Source organism: Photinus pyralis, unplaced genomic scaffold (assembly GCF_008802855.1).
Source record: "Photinus pyralis isolate 1611_PpyrPB1 unplaced genomic scaffold, Ppyr1.3 Ppyr1.4_LG1, whole genome shotgun sequence".
NCBI lineage: Eukaryota > Metazoa > Arthropoda > Insecta > Coleoptera > Lampyridae > Photinus > Photinus pyralis.
Genome location: NW_022170249.1, coordinates 22,454,690 through 22,477,431, shown reverse-complemented (window position 1 = coordinate 22,477,431; position 22,742 = coordinate 22,454,690). Strand labels below are relative to the sequence as shown.

The 22,742-nt window shown below is 34.2% G+C and overlaps 1 protein-coding gene and 1 long non-coding RNA gene across 2 annotated transcripts in view; one reads left to right on the top strand and one right to left on the bottom strand.

Annotated features, from left to right (window-relative positions):
- The window catches only part of LOC116169877 (protein Wnt-5b-like), a gene marked incomplete in the record, with an annotated part of 302,692 nt that overhangs the window by 36,085 nt on the left and 243,865 nt on the right, over positions 1–22,742 (bottom strand). The window contains 1 exon segment of the mRNA XM_031486062.1: positions 4,846–5,084. Within this exon segment, the coding sequence (XP_031341922.1) occupies positions 4,846–5,084 (239 nt within the window).
- The window catches only part of LOC116169926, a 307,419-nt gene that overhangs the window by 89,736 nt on the left and 194,941 nt on the right, over positions 1–22,742 (top strand). The window lies entirely within an intron of this gene.

Genomic DNA, 22,742 nt, shown 5'->3' with positions numbered 1-22,742 from the left:
AAGTATAAATTTGTATGTAACTTACAGGAAAATTGGAAGAACTATTAATTCACGAAGTTTCCAATAAGGGATACAGTATCTTTTCTCAACTTTGTGAGTCCTTTATTAATCTGCGGCTTGTGCCACTAAAAAACCAGTCTCACTAATGAAATGAACTAATTTCAGAAATGTGGTTACACGTCTCGTGATTGATACATATGCGTAATACTATCGTAAGTATATATAATTACTTGTTCCAACGTTATTAATCCTAATAAGGGTACTTACTCTATATAAACATGAGCAAATTTATGCAACGTATCATCAGAAGTTGATTTATAATTTGTTCTACAACTTACTGTTATTTGTGTAATATAAATGGTACCGTGTTTCCTTAATTTGTCGGTCGCGAAAGACGTAAAAAATCGGTTGTTCTAAAAATTCTGGCGTCCCTCAAGGATCTCCTCAGGGACCGTTTGTGGTAAATCACAACACACCATTTACTACAGCCTCTGAAGCTAAACTGACTCCTTATATTTGAAGTGGAAAACTTTCCCAGTGGCATGTGGCAATAAATAAATTATTAAGCTATTGCCGAGCGCTGCGTCTATTCGATTTTTACCATACATAAAACATATGCACCGTACAGCAGATGTAGGCACCAAGCGTACCTATGAGATAATTTATTATTCCATGATTACAATACGACTACCAAGAATCGGGCAAAAAGTGAAAAATTACCAATCACGATTCAGAATTGCATTCGACGCTTCGAGCCACATACATGCAGAATTGAAATATTGTTTCTAATGCAAAGCAAATAATTAACGAATGACGTCTGCGTTATCCAGAACAAATGGGTCATAAATAATACGGAGCCATAGCAAATTATAATATTTTGCGGATTAACGGCAGAAGGACATTTTTTTTTACGATCGAGCGTAGAGAATGAGAAGAGTATAAATTATGCGCATAATTTGTTCTGCGTTTCTACGTTTTGTACATAGGAAGCAATTTATATTGCAGATTGATTAGATAATTACGCTTTGATGACGGATAAGATAAGCGTGATCGCTGAAAAATGCGCCTGAAAAGGAAATGTTGCACGCCCTAAATGTATCGCAAATGGAATATTAATAAGCAGTTTAGTGACAGTGCAATTATGACCGTCTTGTTATTGCGGAAGAATTATGTAACTTTATTTTGAGCAACCAAACGCAGGATATAAATTATTACATCATACGGAAGCGTGGGGCAGCTATTGAGACACCCTCCATAGCCATTTGTTTCTGCAAGTGATTTAGGAGGACTCTTGTCAGAAGTGGTAGCTACTCAACACCAAGTTATAAAACTTCAAATAGCAAGTCAAATTTCCATTATACCATTTCGTTCAGCCAAATTACTGTTGCAGTGAGTAATTACCTTTTTTTGGAATCAAAAGTTACAGCCCTTTGAAATTTCTTACGAAATTGGTTTCTAGTCTATAACTTTTGATTGAGACGTCTAATCGAAAAAGTACGAATCGTTTTGGATTCTGCGCACCAAAATTAGTACGAAAAAGTGTTTTCCCGAGAAATTTTGGTGTAGTCGAAAAAAAATTGTCTCAGATCGGCCGGAAAAAAAAAATTTCTTATAGAATGTGGCCTGTAGAATCCATAATTTCAAACAGTTCCAAGATTGGGCTACTAGATCAAAAGTTATGGCATAATATTGAAACTGTGAAAAATATACCGGGTGGTGCACGGTACGTAGGAACCGAGGTAGAAACATAGGGATTTAACATGGGAAATTAGTGTTATTAAGCTTTTGGTATACCCGAAAATTTAAAAATAAATTTCAACATTTCTGTTATTAGTAGCAATAGCCATAACTTTTGTTGTCTTATGAATTGCAAAAATGAAAAGCAAAAACGGAATCTCCCCAACAACTTTTTTCGGACTACTCCCTACCTATCCTTTTGAAATTAATTAACGCGTTTTTCAAAATGGCGTCTAAGTCTAGTAATTAAGTGAACCATTTTTTAAGAGAACGTCAAAATCACTGTAGCTAACCCCGAACTGCACGAACTGCAGTATTTGTCTATTGAAATGCATTCTTACAATACAGGAGATGCTGATTTAGCGGTTTTGGAGGACGCAAAATTAATTAAAATAACTTAAATTATATAATAGGTTACTCAAAAGTTCTTTTTTAGTGGGTTCCTTTTGGGCTACCGATTTCAACTAAAATCATCCTTAGGCAGTAGCGTACACTGAAAATCATGGACCATTTCATCGAAAAAAATAACTAAGATAACATTTATTTCTTGTTATCTCTGACAAGTTAAGGCCCCTGAAACCATAAAAAGGTCAACACGCTATAGAACTCAAATAGCGAATAACAAATCATTGCTAAACTTAAAATGGAAACTACCAACTTCCCTACAAATCTACATTTATTAAAATTTTGTAGTTACCAAGCTTATACTCCGACCACTCTGTATACTCTCTGCCTCTAATCGAGCCCATTATAGCCAATAAAAAAATTCCCTACCTTTTACTAAAGGAATTCACTATCGGCGGATTTCCAAATGCATTTTCCTGGCAGATATCTGTATTAGAACTATTATCTAGCTGTGCCTAGAAGTTATGAAAATCAACCCATTCCATGAACGAGAAAATTGTAGTCCAATGTTAGTTAATTCTTAAAGATTCGATATTAATAGTAATTTGTAAATTGCTTGTTGAATTTGGTTTGGATTTAGAATCAAACTTTGTTTTAACTTTTAAGGAACTTCGTTTATTCCATAATTTCATTATAACAATTTGCCAAATTCAAAGGTTCATTTGCTTGCTGGTAAAAAATGTAAAATAAAAAAATTGTTTAAGTGTTAAAAGATTTTTTTACTGTTTCCTACTTTTAGCTATTTTGAAAAGCGCCCCAGGATATTATTGGCAGCTATGACGCTGCCGCCCCTTGTACAATGGCGCCCGGGGAGGACCGTCCCTCCACCCCCCCCCCACGCTACGCCACTGGGTCCATGTAAAAATGCGGTGTCATCCAGGTTCTGCGTAGTAAATAAATAATATCCATATACATAATAACGGAAAATTAATCCAGAAGTGAAAACGATGAGAACTTAGGAGAAAATTATGAGAACTATAAGAGAAGTATGTGGCCATAAAAAAATACGTGTTAAGAATAATGTTGAGTTATTATCTTTACATACCTCACACTTTACTTTAAAATATAAATCCGCTAAGCCTATCAATGGAGCAGCTACAACACATCAGAAAATAGAAATAGAGAGAAATACATGGCGCTTTTTTCTTTAGCAATGATGTAGTATTTAATTTATGGATTTCTCAAGATTTAAAAAATGAATAATGAAAAATGTAACAAACATGCGGTTAACTTTAAAATCTTACTTTATAATCCACCACAAGGAATTGAAAACTAATTTTACAGCAGAATTAATTGAACAATATCACAATTCATTGATAGGAGCTCATACTGGCGTAAAACGCACTTTAAACAAGTTAAAACAAAAATTTTTTTGGAAAAACATGTCAAAAATGGTCAATCAAGTTACTAGCTGTGTAAGTTGTAACAAAAAATAAGTAATTAAACATACAATAGAACCTTTAGTCATTACAGAAACCCCAAATTCAAGCTTCGAATCAATCTCGTATATTCTCCGAATTACAGTTTACACTTTCCGAAAATGAAATTACGATTCTGAATTACATGCGATGTGTTCTGAATTACAACTAACACTTTCTGAAATCCAATTGACTAATCTGAATTACCATTTAATATTTTCTGAAATTAATTTGATGGTTTCTGAAATACACTTAAAAAAGGTGTAGTATAGTAGATCATAATGGTAAAATTCATAAAGTTAATAATAATAGAACATAGAAACAATCAGATGTAAATATTAATTCTTGAATTTAATTAGGCATAAGTTTATAATTCACTAATGTTAGTATACATGGTGTTTTTTAGGAGCTTTAGTTAAAGGTTTCTGGGAAAGAGAAATAGGTAGGTTTTTGAACATTTGTACTTAGGAGTTCTTCTGAATGGCGGATCAATGTAAAATATTTTCAAAATGATCGCACTTCCGGAAATACCGGAAGTAGCTAGTAACTTTGTTATTTTAAATTCCTATTTTTTTTGGATTCTATGCGAAATTTCAGTTCTTTTGATATTCACATATCGATATCTACCATTTACGGTTTTTAAGTTATTTTGAAAAAATGGCCTATGCAGTCGATAACTTTGAAAACGTTTGTAGTTATGTTAACCTATTTCTACCAGTGCATAGAGAAAGAATAGGGCTTTCTATTAGTTCTTTAGCACCTATGGAAATCCTACCTATCCAAATTTTAAAAATTTCAAAGACTAAAAACTTAGTTCTTTTAAATGGAATGACGATTGTCTTACTATTGCATTGGATAAAACAATAACAAGGAGGTAGGTACCTAGAAATAAGTAGAATGGGAAAGTGCATAAAAGAGGTTGCACGAGGTAATCAAGGATTCTCTAATCAGTTCAGTCAATCCAGTTAGATATAATTAATTAAATTGTTGAGACGACGTGTGATGAGTGTAAAGAAATCATAAGTATTTGAACGATAAACGCGTGTAGTTTTCGGAAAATCAAAAAGGGCACAATTACCACCGCTATGCAAAACAGCACTAATAGGATTCCGATTTGATACATTTCGTGCAACTTTGATAGTATCATAACTTACTGTTCGACTTCAACACCATACATGGATCTATATCTGTTCCCAAGCCACTAGCGTTAAAGTAACTTTTTAAACGTTCAATATCTTCAAATCCACCCACCTAAATGCATACCATAAGAATAATAGAAACTTACGTATACTGGTCACAGGTCCAAAAACATTAAGCTCATCTAAAACAGAACAATTCCATCGCCGATGTTGAAACTGATGCCTACATTCGAGTAGCGCCTGGTGTGCTCCACTTGCAACGGCTAACATATGATCTTGATAGAGTTGACAAATCCTTCCTTGTCCGGCACTTAGGCCCGGTAATTTATGACAATGCGGTGCCTCGCTCATTTGTAACAGCTCGCCCAGCGCCAAACCCATGCTTCTACAACAAAAAAAACGAACGCTGTAATTACCGCGATTCTATTTGTCAATAGGAAAATACGGCGATTTCAACGCCGGTGTAGGCCAGGAAACCCCACGGAGATCTTTAATTATTAATAACTCGAAATGGCCACGGACAATAGAAAGTTAACGAAAATGTTTGAGATAAAACGTATTAAGGATGGGATTAATTTGACGATAATGCCGACTTGTAGACGTATATTAATGTATATGAGGCAAGAGTTGGAGGAAAAAAGTAGGCAGTGTACTATAAAATAGCTTAAAATTGAGGATACACGTAACGTGTTTGACGCCTAATTTGAATAACAAAGAACGGCGATGGTTAGCGTTTAAAACAATTTTCCATCTTTGCTTATTATTTGTTTTAATATCGTGATTATGTATAATTTGGGTGTTAATACAACTGTTGTTATGTTGAGAATTTGATCGATTACATGCGCGGAGGTAAAGAATGATTTATTGTAAAATTTATGCATTATTCTCCACGGTATGTCCTTTTAATAGACTGGAAGCCAGCAGGTGTCTAAACTTTCAGTGACAGCTTTGTACTGGTATTAGCTTGTTTTGTATGGCATTCAGTTTACAAATAAGAATGGGTCAGTAGAATAGACGTAGTCAAAAAAGCTAATCCGCTATTGAATTTATGTGACGCTGAAAGTAATAGTGTATATTTGTTACAATGCTGTAGGATTTCAATTTTCTGTTACTAGTTAATACGATACCAAAGCTCCTTCGTCTCCAAAAACTAATTTGTGAGACAATAAGAACCGTTTCGTTAATTAATAAATGAATACTGTTGTTTTGTTGCTCTTTTATTCATTGAGGCAAAGAATTTCGATAAGGTACCCTAATAGGAGGAACGAATTAAACTCTAAAAGGTTTTTACCCCGCACGTGGGGTTCGAATTGGAAACCAGAAAGAATCTCATTCTCAAACAAGCCCATGCACGAAGAATTTCAACGTGTTTAGAGCAGAAAGAAAACAATCCATGAACATGAATTAAAACTTAGGTTTTTGAACATTTGAAACACAGTTTTTGATACCAAATACCAATACCAACAAGTAGTAATATTTCCAAAGCGCAAAATGCGGGTCCGTTAACTTGCCCCCCCCCCCACTGAGAGATTTGATAGTCGTATTATTTTGAAATGAATGCGCTCGTTATGCGCTCATATGCGCCACCGATAATAACTCTTGCGCCATTATCGTTTTTTAGAAATCCGAAAAAACATTTGGGGGGGCCAAGTGAACGTAGCCCCCCCCCCCAGTACGTATTTTGTCCCTTGTAACTAGTAAATTTTTTACTTTTTTTTTAACATCTTTTCATACGAAATTGTACTCTCAGGTATGCGCTGAAATGCGCCGTAAAAAGATATCTTTGCGCCATTATTGATTTTTGGATATCCTTAAATATATTTGGGGGGGGGGGCAAGTGAACGGAATCCCCCATAACGCATTTTGCTACCGGTATTTGTGCCACTTGATACATCTGGTTATGAGCTCAATTGCGCCACTTGAATTAAAGCTAGCGCCATTACGGGTAAGCCATAAAAAATTTTTAAAAAGTGGAGGGTCTAACCATGAAATATTCAATGCAGTCCTAGATATATGTTATGATAAAAAAATCTGTGGTAGGCTTACACTTAATTTGTGCCAGCGTGATTCACAATTTTGGTCTTAAATGCAATTATTTTTCGAATTTTTAAAAACCTAATTTTGTATACGTTATTTTAATCAGATATCAGATCAAAATCGAGTCTATTTCACAACTTTGTGTAGGAGTGTGCCGTTAGCGTCAAGAATTTTGGAAAATCCTTGCAAAATCGGAAAACGCATACCCAAAAGCCTATGTTAACCCCCAACTTTTGGGAACTTTCCCAAACGAAGCATTTAGTTGTTGCGCTGTTAGTTGGATACTCAAACTATTTATTTTTAGCGCATTTTTTAAAAATTTAAAACCAATTTGCTATTGTTTGCGTTTTGTCCGTCGGTCCTTCCGTCCGTCCCCTGGTCAGTCCGGACTCGCTTCTGCCGTTTCGAACTACTTCTAGGGAAATGGTTCTAGAGTCCTGGAATTTTTTGCAGTAGGTAGCCTATACCTTGAAGGTGTGCCAGACGGCCATTAGATTTCGCTGTCTAAAAGGCCCCCCCCCCCCACGAATTATTTCCTGAGATACTGTTTTTGAAAGTAAAACGTGAATAACTTTTACATACGACAACCAATTGGTCTCAGATTTTGCATAGGCATGCCTTTGGAGGTGCCAAGTTAAACGACGGGGCCTGAGGGGCGGGGGTTAAAAATTAATTTTATTTTTCATTGTATTTAAACAAAAGGCCTCAACGAAAGAAACCGTTTTCTACCAATTACTACCCTTCTTTCTGTCCTCTTATCAAAGTACGGGGTGAAGGGGGGAAGGGGGGAGGGGGGGAGTGGAACAACCTTTATCTTTCAAGGTACTCTAATGAAAGGTCTCAACGAATTAATTTCTACCAACCCCAACCCTCCTCCTCGACCTCTTATCGTGATCGGGTATATTCCCTTATACCTCAAGAACGGATTGTAGGAAGAGGGTACTCACAAAGGGCGATTGAGACGTCTGCAAGATACCCATTGGTGATGTCAAAACAAAAGCTATTTCGGTTACAAAAAAATGCGCTTTATCTGCACAAGAGTTGTACACAATTTATATTTATTTATTTATACTTGTTTTAGATATCAAGTATGGCATGCAAAAATATCGGTCATTATGTTTTATGAACTAGCTACTTAACTACGTACACATTTTTTTTAACATTTAGAAGGTTTAAAGATTTAAAAGACTACTTTTGACTAAAAACCCGATACCATAGAGTATCATTTATCAAAATTCCCAGCAAAGAGTAATTTGAGAAACGAACGGACAAAGTGCACAATAGCTACTTTTTCCATTTGAGAATATGCGCTAAAGAATTCATTACTTAACGGTGTATTTCGTATGGTTTATATAAAACATTTCAAGGAATAGTATTATAGTAACCACATTCACTACACAATAAGGCTCATGAAATGGTTCGCATAAAAAATACGAAAGATACTGCAGTTAATCAAGACTGACATAAACATTAGCAACATTCGTGTATCTTACGTATTTTGATGCTCGCATTAATAATTAGCTAGCAATTGTTTGGCAGTATTAATTTGAAATAAACAAAAAATGTAACTAATTATAGCTGTAACGAAAACATTTTGTATGGATTAAAATTTTTGATTATGGGTGTTCCACATGGAAGTACTTTAGGACCGCTACTGTTTGTCGTATATTTAAACAATATAAGTCACGTGTATAATAGTAATATTGAACTGAGTTTGTGCGTCTAATGTCATATACGTTACAAACATCTAATTATAGTGTTAGTTACTTAGAAGTGACTTAGGAAACATTCATCAAAGTCACACCTAAAAATGTTTAGGTATAGCTGTTTACTTACAGCCCCCGTACTTGGAAAACGCATATTAATTACGTATGTAGGAATATTTGGAGTCCACAAAAAGTAATCGCACTTCGCAATACGAAACTTTTTTAATTTGCCAATCCATAAAAATTCCTTCAACAATTTTAAGATAACAATGATTGGTTTATTTGCATATATAGACTATAGACAATATATCTTTTTAAGGGTGTAGCTACTGGATGTTCCATACATTTTACATTACATAGGTACATAACATATTTTCTTGTATTACCTATACCATTGTAGTATTTAATTAAACAATGCCTATATCTACCTATTCGGAACGGAATTAAATAAAAGTAATATTAAAAATTTAAATATCGCCATTGTTCTCCTCCTTACTAAAACTATCATTATTTTTGTCTATCAACCCTTAACATACTGCAATTTGGACATGTAAAGCTTTAGGGGTTGTGCAAAAATGGGCACTCAACTAAAAGAAACAAAAATGTACTTTATCAGTAACTGAACGTTATAATCTCTAAGGTCGGCAACACAAAGTAATCAAAGGATATATGCATTGTTGCATTAACTCTTTTAATAAAAGATATATCAAAAGACGCCGCACATAGCGAAAACCGCATGCGACTTTTTTGAGGTTACGCTGTCCATCTTATTCCAGTAACGCAGACAGCAATTTGCGCTACTGTGGCTTTTGCGGTTTCATTTTAATTCCGCGATTTTCATCTCCCTGATTGCATTATTTATAACAGAGACTTGAAGCAGCATGTGTTACGATTTTACGGCCGGCATTTTATGCGTCTATTTTACAACCTTTTTAACAAGATGATAGGTGTCCGCGGCACATCAACGCTTATTTATCAAAAGTCCTCCTTCACTAAATCGCCGTCATATAATTTCCAACTACTAGACATAAATCTTTGGGGGAGCGCATTTCCGGAGACTTATCGGGCGCGGGTTGACAAAAATTGTTTATTACACCTTTTCCCCCCGATAACTTTCACATACCTTCACTAAATTATTACCTTAAAACAAATTCTTTATCGTTAAACAACTACGTCTGTTGCAGGAAATTGATGGGGATGATTAACTGGGCTTAAAATAAATTACTGGCTGTTGCTTTGTCAGTGTCCCAGAAGATAAAAATGTTTTAGCGCCCTTGTTGTAACGACACCAAATTAATATTAATTATTTATTCATTATTCACACAATTATTTAAGTACTTACTCCGACTCACCATGTCATGTCATGGTGAGACAAGACAGAATTGTTTGCACGACTGTTTATGTGCATTTAATTCATTCAGAACACGTCTTTTAATGGATGATTGGAAGTACTTTTGCAATGGACCAAATATTCTTTTTGAATGATTAAAATTGCATAATTTACGTCGTATGTACACGTACCTATGCGGTATGCGGTACATTCGCCCCGGAAGACTCGCCCCGGTAAATTCACCCCCAAGTCAATTCGACCCCAACAAATTCACCTCCGGAAGATTCGCCCCGGAAAACTCGCCTCCGTAGGATTCGACCCATAAGATTTATTAACCCTCGGAAGTAATAGGTTGGTTTGGCAAATCTCCCTTACTTTATTCAACCCCTGATTCAACCTTATCTTAATTATTCTAGTAAGGTCATGTGGTCGATTATTGAAATAGAAATACTAATTGTCAGGAAAGTCTATCGAACCTAACACCTGAAAAGTTCAATACATATTTTAAAGAAATTCCGGCAAAAATTACCAACAGAATTAATTCTACTTCTTCTGCAACATTAAGCACGAGCTCATTTAGTCGGATTAATAATCCGGCTCCCCACTTAAAATTTTTTTTGCACGAAGTAAGCATCATTGAGGTAAGAGACGCCATTACGTCTTTATCTAATAGTAAATGTCGAGACATATATGATCTTTCTGCAGAAATTGTAAAATGTCTAAGGGATTTAATTGTATTACCACTAATAGTGTTCATTAATGAGTGTTTTAGGGAAGGGACGTTCCCAAAGGCACTGAAACGGTCTATAATTTTACCTTTGTTTAAAAAGGGTGATAAAGAGGATGTTTCAAATTATAGGCCGATATCAATACTTCCCATTTTTTCAAAAATTTTTGAAAAGATCTTAAAAAATCGCATACTGAATTATTTTGAGGTCAATAAAATTTTTAATAATGGACAATACGGTTTTAGATCAAAAAAGTCAACGACGGACGCCCTTGTAGATCTATCTAGTACAATCTTAAATACATTTAATGAAAATAATTATACAACAGCAACTTTTCTAGATTTAAGCAAACCTTTGATTGTGTAAATCATAAGATCTTGTTAAATAAGTTGCAAGCATATAATTTTGATGAAATTTCCATTAAACTCATGCAATCATATCTCGAAGAACGTTCTCAAACTGTTAGATATAACGGTTTATTCTCAAAAGAAATATGTGTACAGTCTGGTGTTCCACAAGGTTCCATTTTAGGGCCTGTGCTTTTCTTAATTTATATAAATGACTTGCCTTCTACATTGAATGGTCATTTCATATTATATGCCGATGACACTACAATACTAAGCTCTGGTTCTAGTCTAGAAATAACAAATATAAGAAGTATAGATCTTCAAGGGCAGTCCAAGTCTTGGTTCCACTTGAACAAGTTGCCTCTAAATGAAGACAAAACAGAAGTTTTAACTTTTACGATGAGAAGGGACACTGATGTAATTAACCAAACGCCGGTGAAATTTCTAGGCGTCTATCTGGACTCCACACTTTCATGGACACGCCATATTGACGAGCTCTCCTCAAAACTGAACAGAACTGTGTTCTTACTCGTAATTTAACAAACCATGTTTTTCCGGAAGTTACGCGCACTGCGTACTTCGGATTATTCCATGCCATAATGAACTATGGTATTTTAATATGGGGTCACTGCTCCTCTGTATCTAGAATCTTTAAAATACAAAGAACAGTGGTTAGAATATTGGCTAACCTAGACTATCATACTGATTGCAGGCAAGCCTTCACAGATTTGGAAATATTAACCTTACCCTCACTATATACCTGTATGATTTATATGAAAAGTAATTGCCAAAAATTTAAATGCCACTCGGACTTTCACAATTACGATACGCGAAATATGCATTATTACGTACCTACTTATTTACGTCTTAAAAAAGTCAGTACGGCCCTAATTTTTTAGCCATAACATTTTTTAATATGTTGCCCACCGCTCTCAAAAAATCATATCTAATAAAAAAGGCTTTCTATTCACTAGAAGAATTTTTGACGAATAAATGTTGTGATATAATGGAATAGTTTGTATAATTATTATATTCGTTTGTCCCTTACATTGCATACTTAAAATGACTTGTGTAAACACCATGTGTAAAACATCAATAAATATTATTATTATTATTATTATTAATTACCTATTCATATTTTATTTGGCAGGTATTTGAGTGTTATTATTTTACCCCTTCTATGTAGGTATTCACATTTATTACAAAAAATACAAAATTCGTTGTATGAACTGCTGTCCGTGTTACTTCCGAGGGTTAAAAAAATCTTATGGGGCGAATCCTATGGGGGTGAATCTTTCAGGGGCGAATTTTCGGGGGCGAGTCATTCTACAATCAGGTATACAATCTTTCTCAACCTGAGAAGTTCAAGCGACTTTTTAGGGGGAGATATTCTCTAAGCTATTTCCTCGAGGACTGGAAGAAAGTAGAGACCTATCAGTCTACCGTCCTTCATCCTTAAAACGATGAGGAGAATAGTAGGCAGAGTTACTTAAGAAAAAAACCCTTAACACCACCCAACATGCATACAAAAATTTCCGAACTGTTATATTTTTTACTTTAAGCGTGCGAAAAATGACGATTAAAAGCCGCTGCTAGATCTTTATTCTACATTTTTCCCTATTTGGTTCGATATGGTGTCGATACTTGCACAAAGGAAAGAATTTCTTCTGCGGTTTGCTTATCCCTCCTCATATTCTGCCAGGAGTAGGCAGTATTATTATTCTAAACATTTTTTAGCCAATTTAAAGAAAGAAAAATTCCTGAAGGATTAAGTGCAATACTTTTTGTGACATTCTAAAGAACAAAGATCTTCGCTTCTCGTAACAAACTGTACCCCGAAACTAAAACCCACACTTTAATCTCTTGGTATGTAATATACTATAATGCCTTTTTGAGCCAGCTCCATTGTAATTGGGGAACCATATTTTCGGTCACAGTTCGCGCCTATCTTTCATATATGCGAACCTATGCAACCTATAGTTTTATCCAATGACTTACCTTGGATACAAAAGAAGGTAAAAAATTAAACGTCTTGTACGATAAATTTATTCTAAAATCGTAATAAGTACATTTGTGTCACTGACCGCCACCTTCTTCGAACTACTTCAAAGGGGCGGTTACAGTTAGCACCCCGTCCGACCACAGTTCTGCTTTGGCACGTTTCAAAGAGTAGGGATTAAGTACTGGAAACTGTATATATCTCACGAAATATTCAGATATGTTACCTACATAAACAAAAAGTGAACAAAAAAATCAAAATGGCAATTATTACCATGACGGTCTCTTCTTGAGCGCTCCGCTTTAACTATAAGGGTGTTACACTTGGTCTGCACTGTTATATCTGTTTTTCTAAATTGTTTTAAACAAAACTTTGCTTTAAACTTCTCACCCTTATACTTGATGTATTCGTTACTTTTTAGATTCAATTTCAGATGACTGCGACACGTATGAGGCATGGCATCAAACTAGACATTCCATTGGAGTATTAATCTGATTCCTCCACTACATACGCGTAATGTAACAAAGAATTTCATTGTTTTACCACTGATAACGAAAAAGATAGTTCAGTATCACCTTTAATAGGTGTTTATTTTAAATAGTAATTAATCAAGCGGAAAACAGTTTCAATAATTAAAATTGCATACGATACAAAGTTCGGAATGTCTTCATTATGTACAGTGTGTTCCGTATTGCAGGAATTATGTCTAAATTAACAATATATGAGGGTTTTCCTCTCAGTCAAAGTTAAATTAAAAGATGGGTTACAATACGCATCAAAATAGCCTGAAAGCAGAGTGGGCAGAATACTTTCAAAAAGTATTTGAATACTAAATAGTAAATACTTTACACAAATCAAAGGTATTTGAATACTAAATACTTTTACGTCCAGCACAAGCGAATACTAGATACAGATACATTGAAAAGTATTCAAATACTTTAGAATGTATTCGAATACTTTGAAAAGTATTTCATTAACTTACTTTGAAAAGTATTCGAATACAGTAAAAAGTATTCAAATACTTGTCACTCAAATACATTAAAAATTTAAAATAGTATACTAGATAAAAGTCTTAATACTACTTAAAAAATCAAGTTATACTTTGTATGGGGTTAACTTTTTTTATATTTCTCGAGATATTTCTATTGTTATATACAAATTTAAGGGGAGTAAAAGCTTAAAAGATTTCTTATAGAATGTGGCCTGTAGAATCCATAATTTCAAACAGTTCCAAGATTGGGCTACTGGATCAAAAGTTACAGCCTTTTGAATTTTCTTTCGAAATTTGTTTCTAGTCTATAACTTTTGATTGAGAAGTCTAATCGAAAAAGTACGAAATGTTTTGGATTTTTGGTAAAAAAGGAAGGTTAAGTATTCAAATACTATGCGAAGTATTCGAATACTTCTCAAAGTATCCAAATACTTTGCGAAGTATTCGAATACTAAATATTTGTGAAAGTATTGGGTTAAAAATACAAATACTACTCCATAAAAGTATTTAATTACAAAGTTTTTGAATACTTTAAAGGATTTGAATACCTAAAAGTATTTACAAAATCGAATACTGCCCAGCTCTGCCTGAAAGTTAAATCTTTGTTATCTAACGCCAAGTTCAAATTTTATTTCAGGAGACTACGGATTTTTATTCACATTCTACTTAAAAATTATGCTTATAGTAGTTACGCCAAAAATTTGATTTGTAAGGTGCCATAGGTGAAAGATCGCGAATCAAAAATGATCCCTGAATTATGGCACTGGTGGTTGATAGACCTCATTTGCATATTCCCGAAGAGGCAATCCTTCCATAGCTGACACAAAATAACTTTCGGATGTAATTTTTTGTTTTTAAAAGGAAGTGCAATGGTAGCTCAAAATTTGCATTGAAATTTTTTGTCGAAATTTCGTTGAAAATTTAGAAATTGTGAGAATTCTAAGGGTAGTATAATTAGACATTACATACCAGAGAAAGTTTACAGTTTGTCGAAATTTAGAAAGTCGATTTAACAATAAAGGATTTGATAAGTGGAATAGTATTCGTACACCGTGACGGAAATAAAGAGAACGTCCTTTGTGTGTATTTTCAATTGAATGCAGTATCGTTATCTTAATTAATTTCGGAAACCTAAGCAACGAGATGTCCGGGCATCATATTCGGTTATTTTAATTAGGGATATTTGGTTACAACTGCGAACTCGGCGTGGTGTCATGCAGCGGCGTGGAAACTGCATTTGAAAAATATGTGAGAATGATTTATCGCCCTAGATTGGTAGGGCGGGATTTAAGCAATGAATTATCGGTTACATATGTCCGTCTGCGTTAACAATTCGCCATTTTGTAGGTGGTTTGCTTATTAATTAAGTATGAAATTTAATTCGCGTTTTAGCAACCGAGACGACCAGTATATGGTCCATAAAAAAATATTTAATTCACTTTTAAATTCTCGACGTGGTCACAGTGTTATCCAGCAGTAAAAATTTATCCGGGTTTTTGCTGCCAGCATAATCAGTGTGTATTTGTTAATTAACTCCAGTTTTAAAAACAGTATAACGTCAAACAGTCTCAAGGAAAATTGGAGAACATTCTGCGTATTTAGGCTTCCGTTGCGCCCAGAATTCGTGTTTGGATTAAAAAGTTACTAAGAGAAAAAATTTAAACTGATTTTGATTCATTCTCCTATGTTAGCGAATTATAAAATAGGGCTCCCAATCTTCACCACAATTATTTAATTTTAATTAATTAATTAAATTCCGTTGTGTCGGAAAATGGGGGTATCCCGACTCAATGTTTATTTGCGAGTAAGTAACATAAACCCAAAATAAATTAATAATTGTTGAGGTCCATCTTGACGTTGATCACACAATGGGATCAATCGTTAGTGGACCAATTATCTTAAGGTAAGTATTCGTAAAGTTTAAAGTTGAAAATTAAAAAAATTGAAGAAGTCGAAGTTACATCATGCTCTAAACCCCGGTTTTTTAGTGATGTCACTTCGACTTCTTCAATTTTTTAATTTTCAACTTTAAACTTTACCATTACTGTAACCTTAAGGTAATTGGTCTATTAGGTATTGACTTTTGTAATTAATATAATGTGTGAAATCTGTGATTTTTTACTTAATTGAGTTTGTGCCGCCATGTAGAGGCATTTTTTATAAGCTTTCAAGCAATAGTCCAAATCAAAGGAATTTTAATATGATATTGATAACTATGATCATGCCATCTGTTAACGTACACTTCCAAATTTTACCACAAATATAAAAAAAGATTAAAGAAACTGTTGCCGAAAATGAAGATCGGTCAGCAAAAATGCAAGGCCCTTCAAAATGTATTACTTTACAAATGTAATAATTTAAATGTATAATGTAAATACTCTGTTTCAGCAGGTTGAATAGGAATTCAACAGGCAACAAAGGCTTTAAGGTGTGCTCTTTAATCAAAAGTGACGTTTCAATGAACGATTGTACAAATATGACTAAAGCCACTTCCGTAAATCTCTCCATTCAGTACATATCCACTAAAGTTAATTCCGCCGTCACTAAAACCTGATCTGAAAAACAGTTAGGTGCATCTTCTAGATCTAATTTAGAGAAAGCAATTTGCATAAACGCTTGCTTGAGCCCAATACTCCCAATATCTTCGAACAAATTGTCGCAATGAATGAGACAGGTTACAAAATTAGTCACACGTTTTATTCAGATTCCCCAATTATAAACCATTCTTCTATCTGGATCGTGCGTGAAGGAATCTGCCGTAACAATTTCTGATACACCACTTTCTATCGGCTACAATAAATAACCAACTATCTTTATATTTACATGCATCCAATAAGACAACTCTAGGACGGTACGTCCAATTAATCTTAATCCAAATGTAGGATTTCACACTGGACTGGTAAACGCATATCACTACAATTAATCTTTAGTTTAAAAATTAACAGATTAAAGAATAAAGAGGGTCCACATTTCATACTTAGCAGTTTTGAGAAAGTCGATTCACATTGCAGTATTAACATAATTTCGGGTACCTATCTAAAAAAAAACCTTAACATATCGTGCAGTATAATAATTTCAAGATTATGACGTAACGAATATTAATTAAAGAAAAATTCTACTGGTTTCTTGCAAAAAAAAACCTCGGTTGATTGCGCTATTGAAAATGATGACCTGTGGATTCTGGTATACAAGTAAATAAATTTCTCAACCAATCAAAATCAATTAAACACTATTTTATTAAAACATTAACGCGTTCTGAAGCCATGCACGATTTCACAATCGTTCTTAAGTACACTTTAGCACGAAATGCGATGTCACGATTGTAAAGTAGGTGACAAACGTCTTGAATTTGATTGAAGATAATTTTAGATTTAATCTAGAAGTATGTATGTAAATATTGTTTTTTTAATGTTGACATGTCGCTTTAAATAGACTAGTAGATTCGAAGGGCTAACGGATTATCCGTTCCAGGAAGGTTTTGAAATAGTGTACTGAAAGCTCCACGGTCATATTTTTCAGATTTCATAGTCTGTAACGAATTGAAGTGATGGGATTAATTTACGTGACGTCTTATTTCACGCAGTTTCTAAATTTAATTTTCTGTCGAATTATCGGTTTATGTCCGTTTGGCATTTACGTTTAATAAAAAACCACTTAAAGGCTTAACCCAAATTAGCTGTTTTACAACTTCAATAAACGCAGTAGGGTTGGAATGAAAAACTCCAAACCGTGTAAATAGGTTTTACCCAAAATCGTACTGAAACCTTCATTTTCATGCCTACTTTCTGTCAGGAAATTTTAGTTTCCATGACAGAGGCAGAGCAGAAAACGTTTCCTGCCGCTTGTCACTTTACTGGCCGCACCTGTCACTTTACCGGCCGCACCGTCAATTTACCGGCCGCATTTGTGACATTTCCAAATGTCTATAATGACTCGTGTCATCACTGACATTGACGATAATCAAAAGTTCTATATAAAAATTGAAATTTTATAGTAAAATACGATTTCGGGTAAGTAAAATTACATTACCTGACTCGGGAATTAAAGTACTAGGGGCCTGGCACTTCAATATTTCCTCGCCAATAATGTATCATTTTCCTGACTTTTATGTAAAAACTATTTCTGAAACTACTTTAGAAACAACTACTTTCGTCACTAAAAAGGGTGAAGAATGTGATTTTCCTCTAGTGAGAGATTGGTGAATGCGACAGCTAACGATTTGATAAAAATTAACCGAGCTGTATATGAGCTTTTTTTCCAAATTAATGGTAAATTCTTTAAATAAAACCATGGGACAACAATGGGTTATAACAGCTGATCTACATTTATATATAATGGTTTAATGAATACATTTAAAACACTATTTGGCCTATTTTCCGAAAGTTGCGAAAGTTTGCTTTCCTCAGAACTTTGCTGCTAAACTAAATTCAGTGAAATTTACCTTTGAAGAAGAAGCTAACAGTAGACTGGAATTACTCGATACTATTGTTTTAAGACTCTTAGATATACAATCTGGTTCAAATTAAGTCGGCATTATTGCTAACTTTCTTAGTTGTAGAGTTAGAAAAACGGTTAAATTATCAAAATTGTGTATTTTTCTACTGAATCTGTGATTAAAAAAACAGAACATCGCATTTTTCAGGTAATAACACATGTGACTTCTTTTATGTGGAACACCCTGTATATTGTTACTTATTAAATTCCCTACAAAAGTTCTTATTGAACCATACCAAAATAGAAATGACCCAGATCTTTCAATTATTTTCATTTTGATCTAGTTGTCTATGGAAATGATAAGAATACACAATAGTATTTAAAACAATAACTGGAACTAGGACTTATGGTAGGTTGTTAACAAAACAAGAATTACAGGTGAAATGTTAAAAGATGTTCGAAAACGTTTCCATTTTCTTCAGTATAGGACGCATAAAGAGCAGGGCCGTAGCTAGAGGGGGGCGAATCAGGGCGCCGCCCTGGCAGGCAAAATTTTCGCCCTGGCAGGAGAATAGCGATGAAATTCTAAACAAGGATAAATTGTGCAATACTCTTGTGCAGATAAAGCGCATTTTCTTTAAAACATTTATTTTGTCTTTGTAAGTATCCTTCTCCCACAATCCACTCTTGAGGTATAAGGAATTATAACCGATCACTATAAGCGGTTAAAATATCTTAACCTTATGATATCCAACCCAAGCCATAATACACTTTACCCAAACTCGTCCTGAAACCTTCATTTTCATGCCTACTTTCTGTCAGGAAATTTGAGTTTCCATGACAGAGGCACAGCAGACGACGTTTCCTGCCGCTTGTCACTTTACTGGCCGCACCTGTCACTTTACCGGTGGCACCGTCACATTTTTAAATGTCTATAATTACTCCTGTCATCACTGACATATTGACATTAATCAAAAGTTCTATACAGGAAATAAACAACTCAATTCCTCAAAACCTTCCCCATGGATATTTAATTTAATTAAATAATATAATAATAAAATAATTAAATATCCATGGGGAAGGTTTTGAGGAATTTAGTTGTTTATTTCCTGTATGGTTCATCACCCCATTTAGAGTATGGATCAACCACGAGTTTTTTCTGACCATAAGTTCTATATAAAAATTGAAATTTTATATTAAAATACAATTTCGGGTAAAATTTTAATACAAAACTCGTTAGTAAAATGACATTACCTGACTCGGAAATTAAAGTACTCGGGGCCACACACTTCAACATTTCCTCGCCAGTAATGTATCATTTTCCGGACTATTATGTAAATGTCTATTTAATACTGCTGCATTGTGTGTTGTTGCCTGATAATTTGTTAAAAGCAATGAAATAATCAATCAATGACCTTGACCTTGAACTTTTGAAAAAATTGCCCCCCTCCCAACCCCTAGTTAGCGCCCCGTAAACACCGCTTTTTTAATTCGCCCTGGCTATAACAATCAAAGCCCTGATAGCAACAAACCTCTGGCTACGGCCCTGATAAAGAGCATATTATGTTAGGTGTCAAGATACTTTACAACAAACATTTTACTATTTTCATGGATATCTAGATCGAAATGAAAGTAATTGAATAATTTTTATTATTTGAAGTATTATGACCTTAGTGTTTAAGAACTTTTGTAAAGAATTTAATAAACTGTCATATGATGTACAAATATACATGGTGTTCCGTATAAAAATAATAAATATAAATAAATAAATAAACTAACAAAGTTAACAATCGTTCAGACTTAATTTGAAACAGACTTAATGTACAGGGTGTAAATCGGAAAGTAGAACATATGCGTTTAACATGGGAAACGTTTCCTAATTATTTTACACAAAAATACTTCAAATAAAAGTTATAGAGATATAAATTCTGCATCTAAATCATGTCAAGCGATTGTTCTACCTCTTCTTGTACGCGAAAAAATTAATTATAAAGATTCTGTTTTCACGAGTTTTTAATCTAAGTACCTAGCCATGGACTATGTTTTTCTTTTATCATAGTCCATGGCTACTTAGACTAAAAACTCGTGAAAACAGAATTTTTATAATTAATTTTTTCGCGTACAGGAAGAGGTAGAATAATCGTTTCACATGATTTGGATGCAGAATTTATATTTCTATAACTTTTATTTGAAGTATTTTTGCGTAAAATAATTAGGAAACGTTTGCGCAAAGAAAAGTAATTCCCCATGTTAAATACCTATGTTCCACTTTTCGATTTACACCCTGTACATGTTTACCGCGAGGAGAATAGCACTAAGACATACCTACATAACAAACGATGTGAAATATTGCATACAGCATAAACATGCCTCATTTAATGCTTTGGTTCATAGATTTCACATTAAAATTACTTGAAGAATTGCGCACCATCAAAGAAATTGCTGTATACAATAGTTTTTCCGAAAACTTCATTATGACCTTTCCGGAAATAATTTATACAGAAGATGGGTTTCTTCCTTACAAAGGTCAAAAAAATAATTACCCTTTCAAAGGTAGTTGGGAAGTGGAATTGTAAAAATCCGTAAGTAATTGGTGGACTTAATTATAGTCTTTTCTGCGTCATTAGATTTCTATGGCGCATTATTCGAATATACTGTTTCACGCAAACCGTAACCTAAAAGTATTCAGGCTCTGATGGATAATTTAAATCTGAAAATTTACGTACCTACCATGATCAGTCGAGAGAAAATATTATCATGATCGTTTCGCTTCCGGTTGTCGTAACTTTCTTATTTTAAATAGAACACTCTGTATTTGATTTTCGAAATCTACATGAAAATCTACGTCGTTTGATACCATATTTCCCATACCCAGTATAAAAGGTTTTCAAGGTATTCAAGATTTTTCAAAAATTTTTTATGTTTCACAGCTTTTCTTTTGAGCCCTGTACCCATGACTTTGTTGACATGAATTTCTTAAAGTCATCCAAGCCAGGTCAATTTTAAAAAATAAAAAAGAAGAAATTTTCAGTAAACTTATATCAAGAGCTAACCGTGGGTCAGTCACTTTAAGTTCATGCTAAAAGTCTCGTATTGTTTCAAAGGAGGGAGAAATATACCGTTGCGTAATTATTACGAGTAACCGTGGGGTTTAAAAGAAAGGTGCTTTGTCTATACCTAACTCCTTTGTATTTGTTAACAATAATGAAAGCTAAAATCTGTAATTGCATTTAATAAGGCACCAAAAAGTAGTATACTCTTGTGTATTATCCGGGTCAGGAATGCTTTCTTCCACCCTTATTTCTCTCCATACAAGGATCAAAGCAAGTATAAATTGTGCATAAATCTTGTGCAAAGCGCATTTTTTTTCCGAAATAATAAAAAGTTGGGTTAAAAGGTAACCTTCTTGCAAAATGATTAATGGGGACGCTCTTGAGATATAAGGAATTATAAGTATAACTATGGTTGGTAGAAATTAATTGCTTTCATCGAGAAGCGTAAATCCAGTCTCCCTCCCTCCTCAATTTTAATACGCAGTAAGGGCGGAAAACTGTTCTTTCGTTGAGACCTTTAATTTGAGTACCGTGAAAGGTAAACCAATTTCCGTCCCCCGTCCCCCATTGATCTCGAAAAGGAATCGCAGAAGACAGTTATGAAATCAATTCCTTTCGATGAGACCTTTTAGTAATTTACGATTAAGAGATCTAAGGAAATAATTAATGAGAGTGGCTCCCCTTAACATATTCAAGGTACAAGCTGCCTATTGCAAAAAATCCAGGTCCACTGCCTATTTTGAATTTCTAGGTGTTTTGGCCTGGCATGCAGCTGTACTAGGTACAATATTAAGGCAAATATTTCCTTAGAATTTTCAAAAAGTCAAAATCTCTACCTTTTTCATTGGTAGGGCCGCAATTCACATCACTGGGCACAATAATAGTTTAATTTAACATCCGCGAATCGCGATATTACCACAAAGACGGTCCCGCCGCAACTGATAATTCTAATTTACGCATTATTTGACGCATCAGGCGATTTCAGTTGACCAGTCATTGTTCGTCAACGTGTTTCACATAAACAAGACGGCCTTCGCTTAAAATCTTTAATTTAAATTTACCGGACTTCTTTTGTTGCTTTTATTTTTGCCATCTTAAATTCAGAAGCAATTTTGTAATGTTAATAGGAATAATTTAGTAGGTTCTTTTTTCTATCAAAAAAGGTCTACTTATTGGACTTCTACTAAACAAATTGGAAATCCAACGTTTGGCTGTTTCTTTGTGGGGGGGGGGGGTCCTATTGATAATGTAGAAGCGAGAATTTCCCATTTTTCTCAGAAATTCTCAAAATACATGGCTACTACGAGTGACTGATGCATGCAGAAAACATTTTAGAGGCAACGATCAATTCGATGCACATCTCTTCATCTGGTCATATCGTATAGATGAAATTAATCATATTTCACTGGATTCCTCAT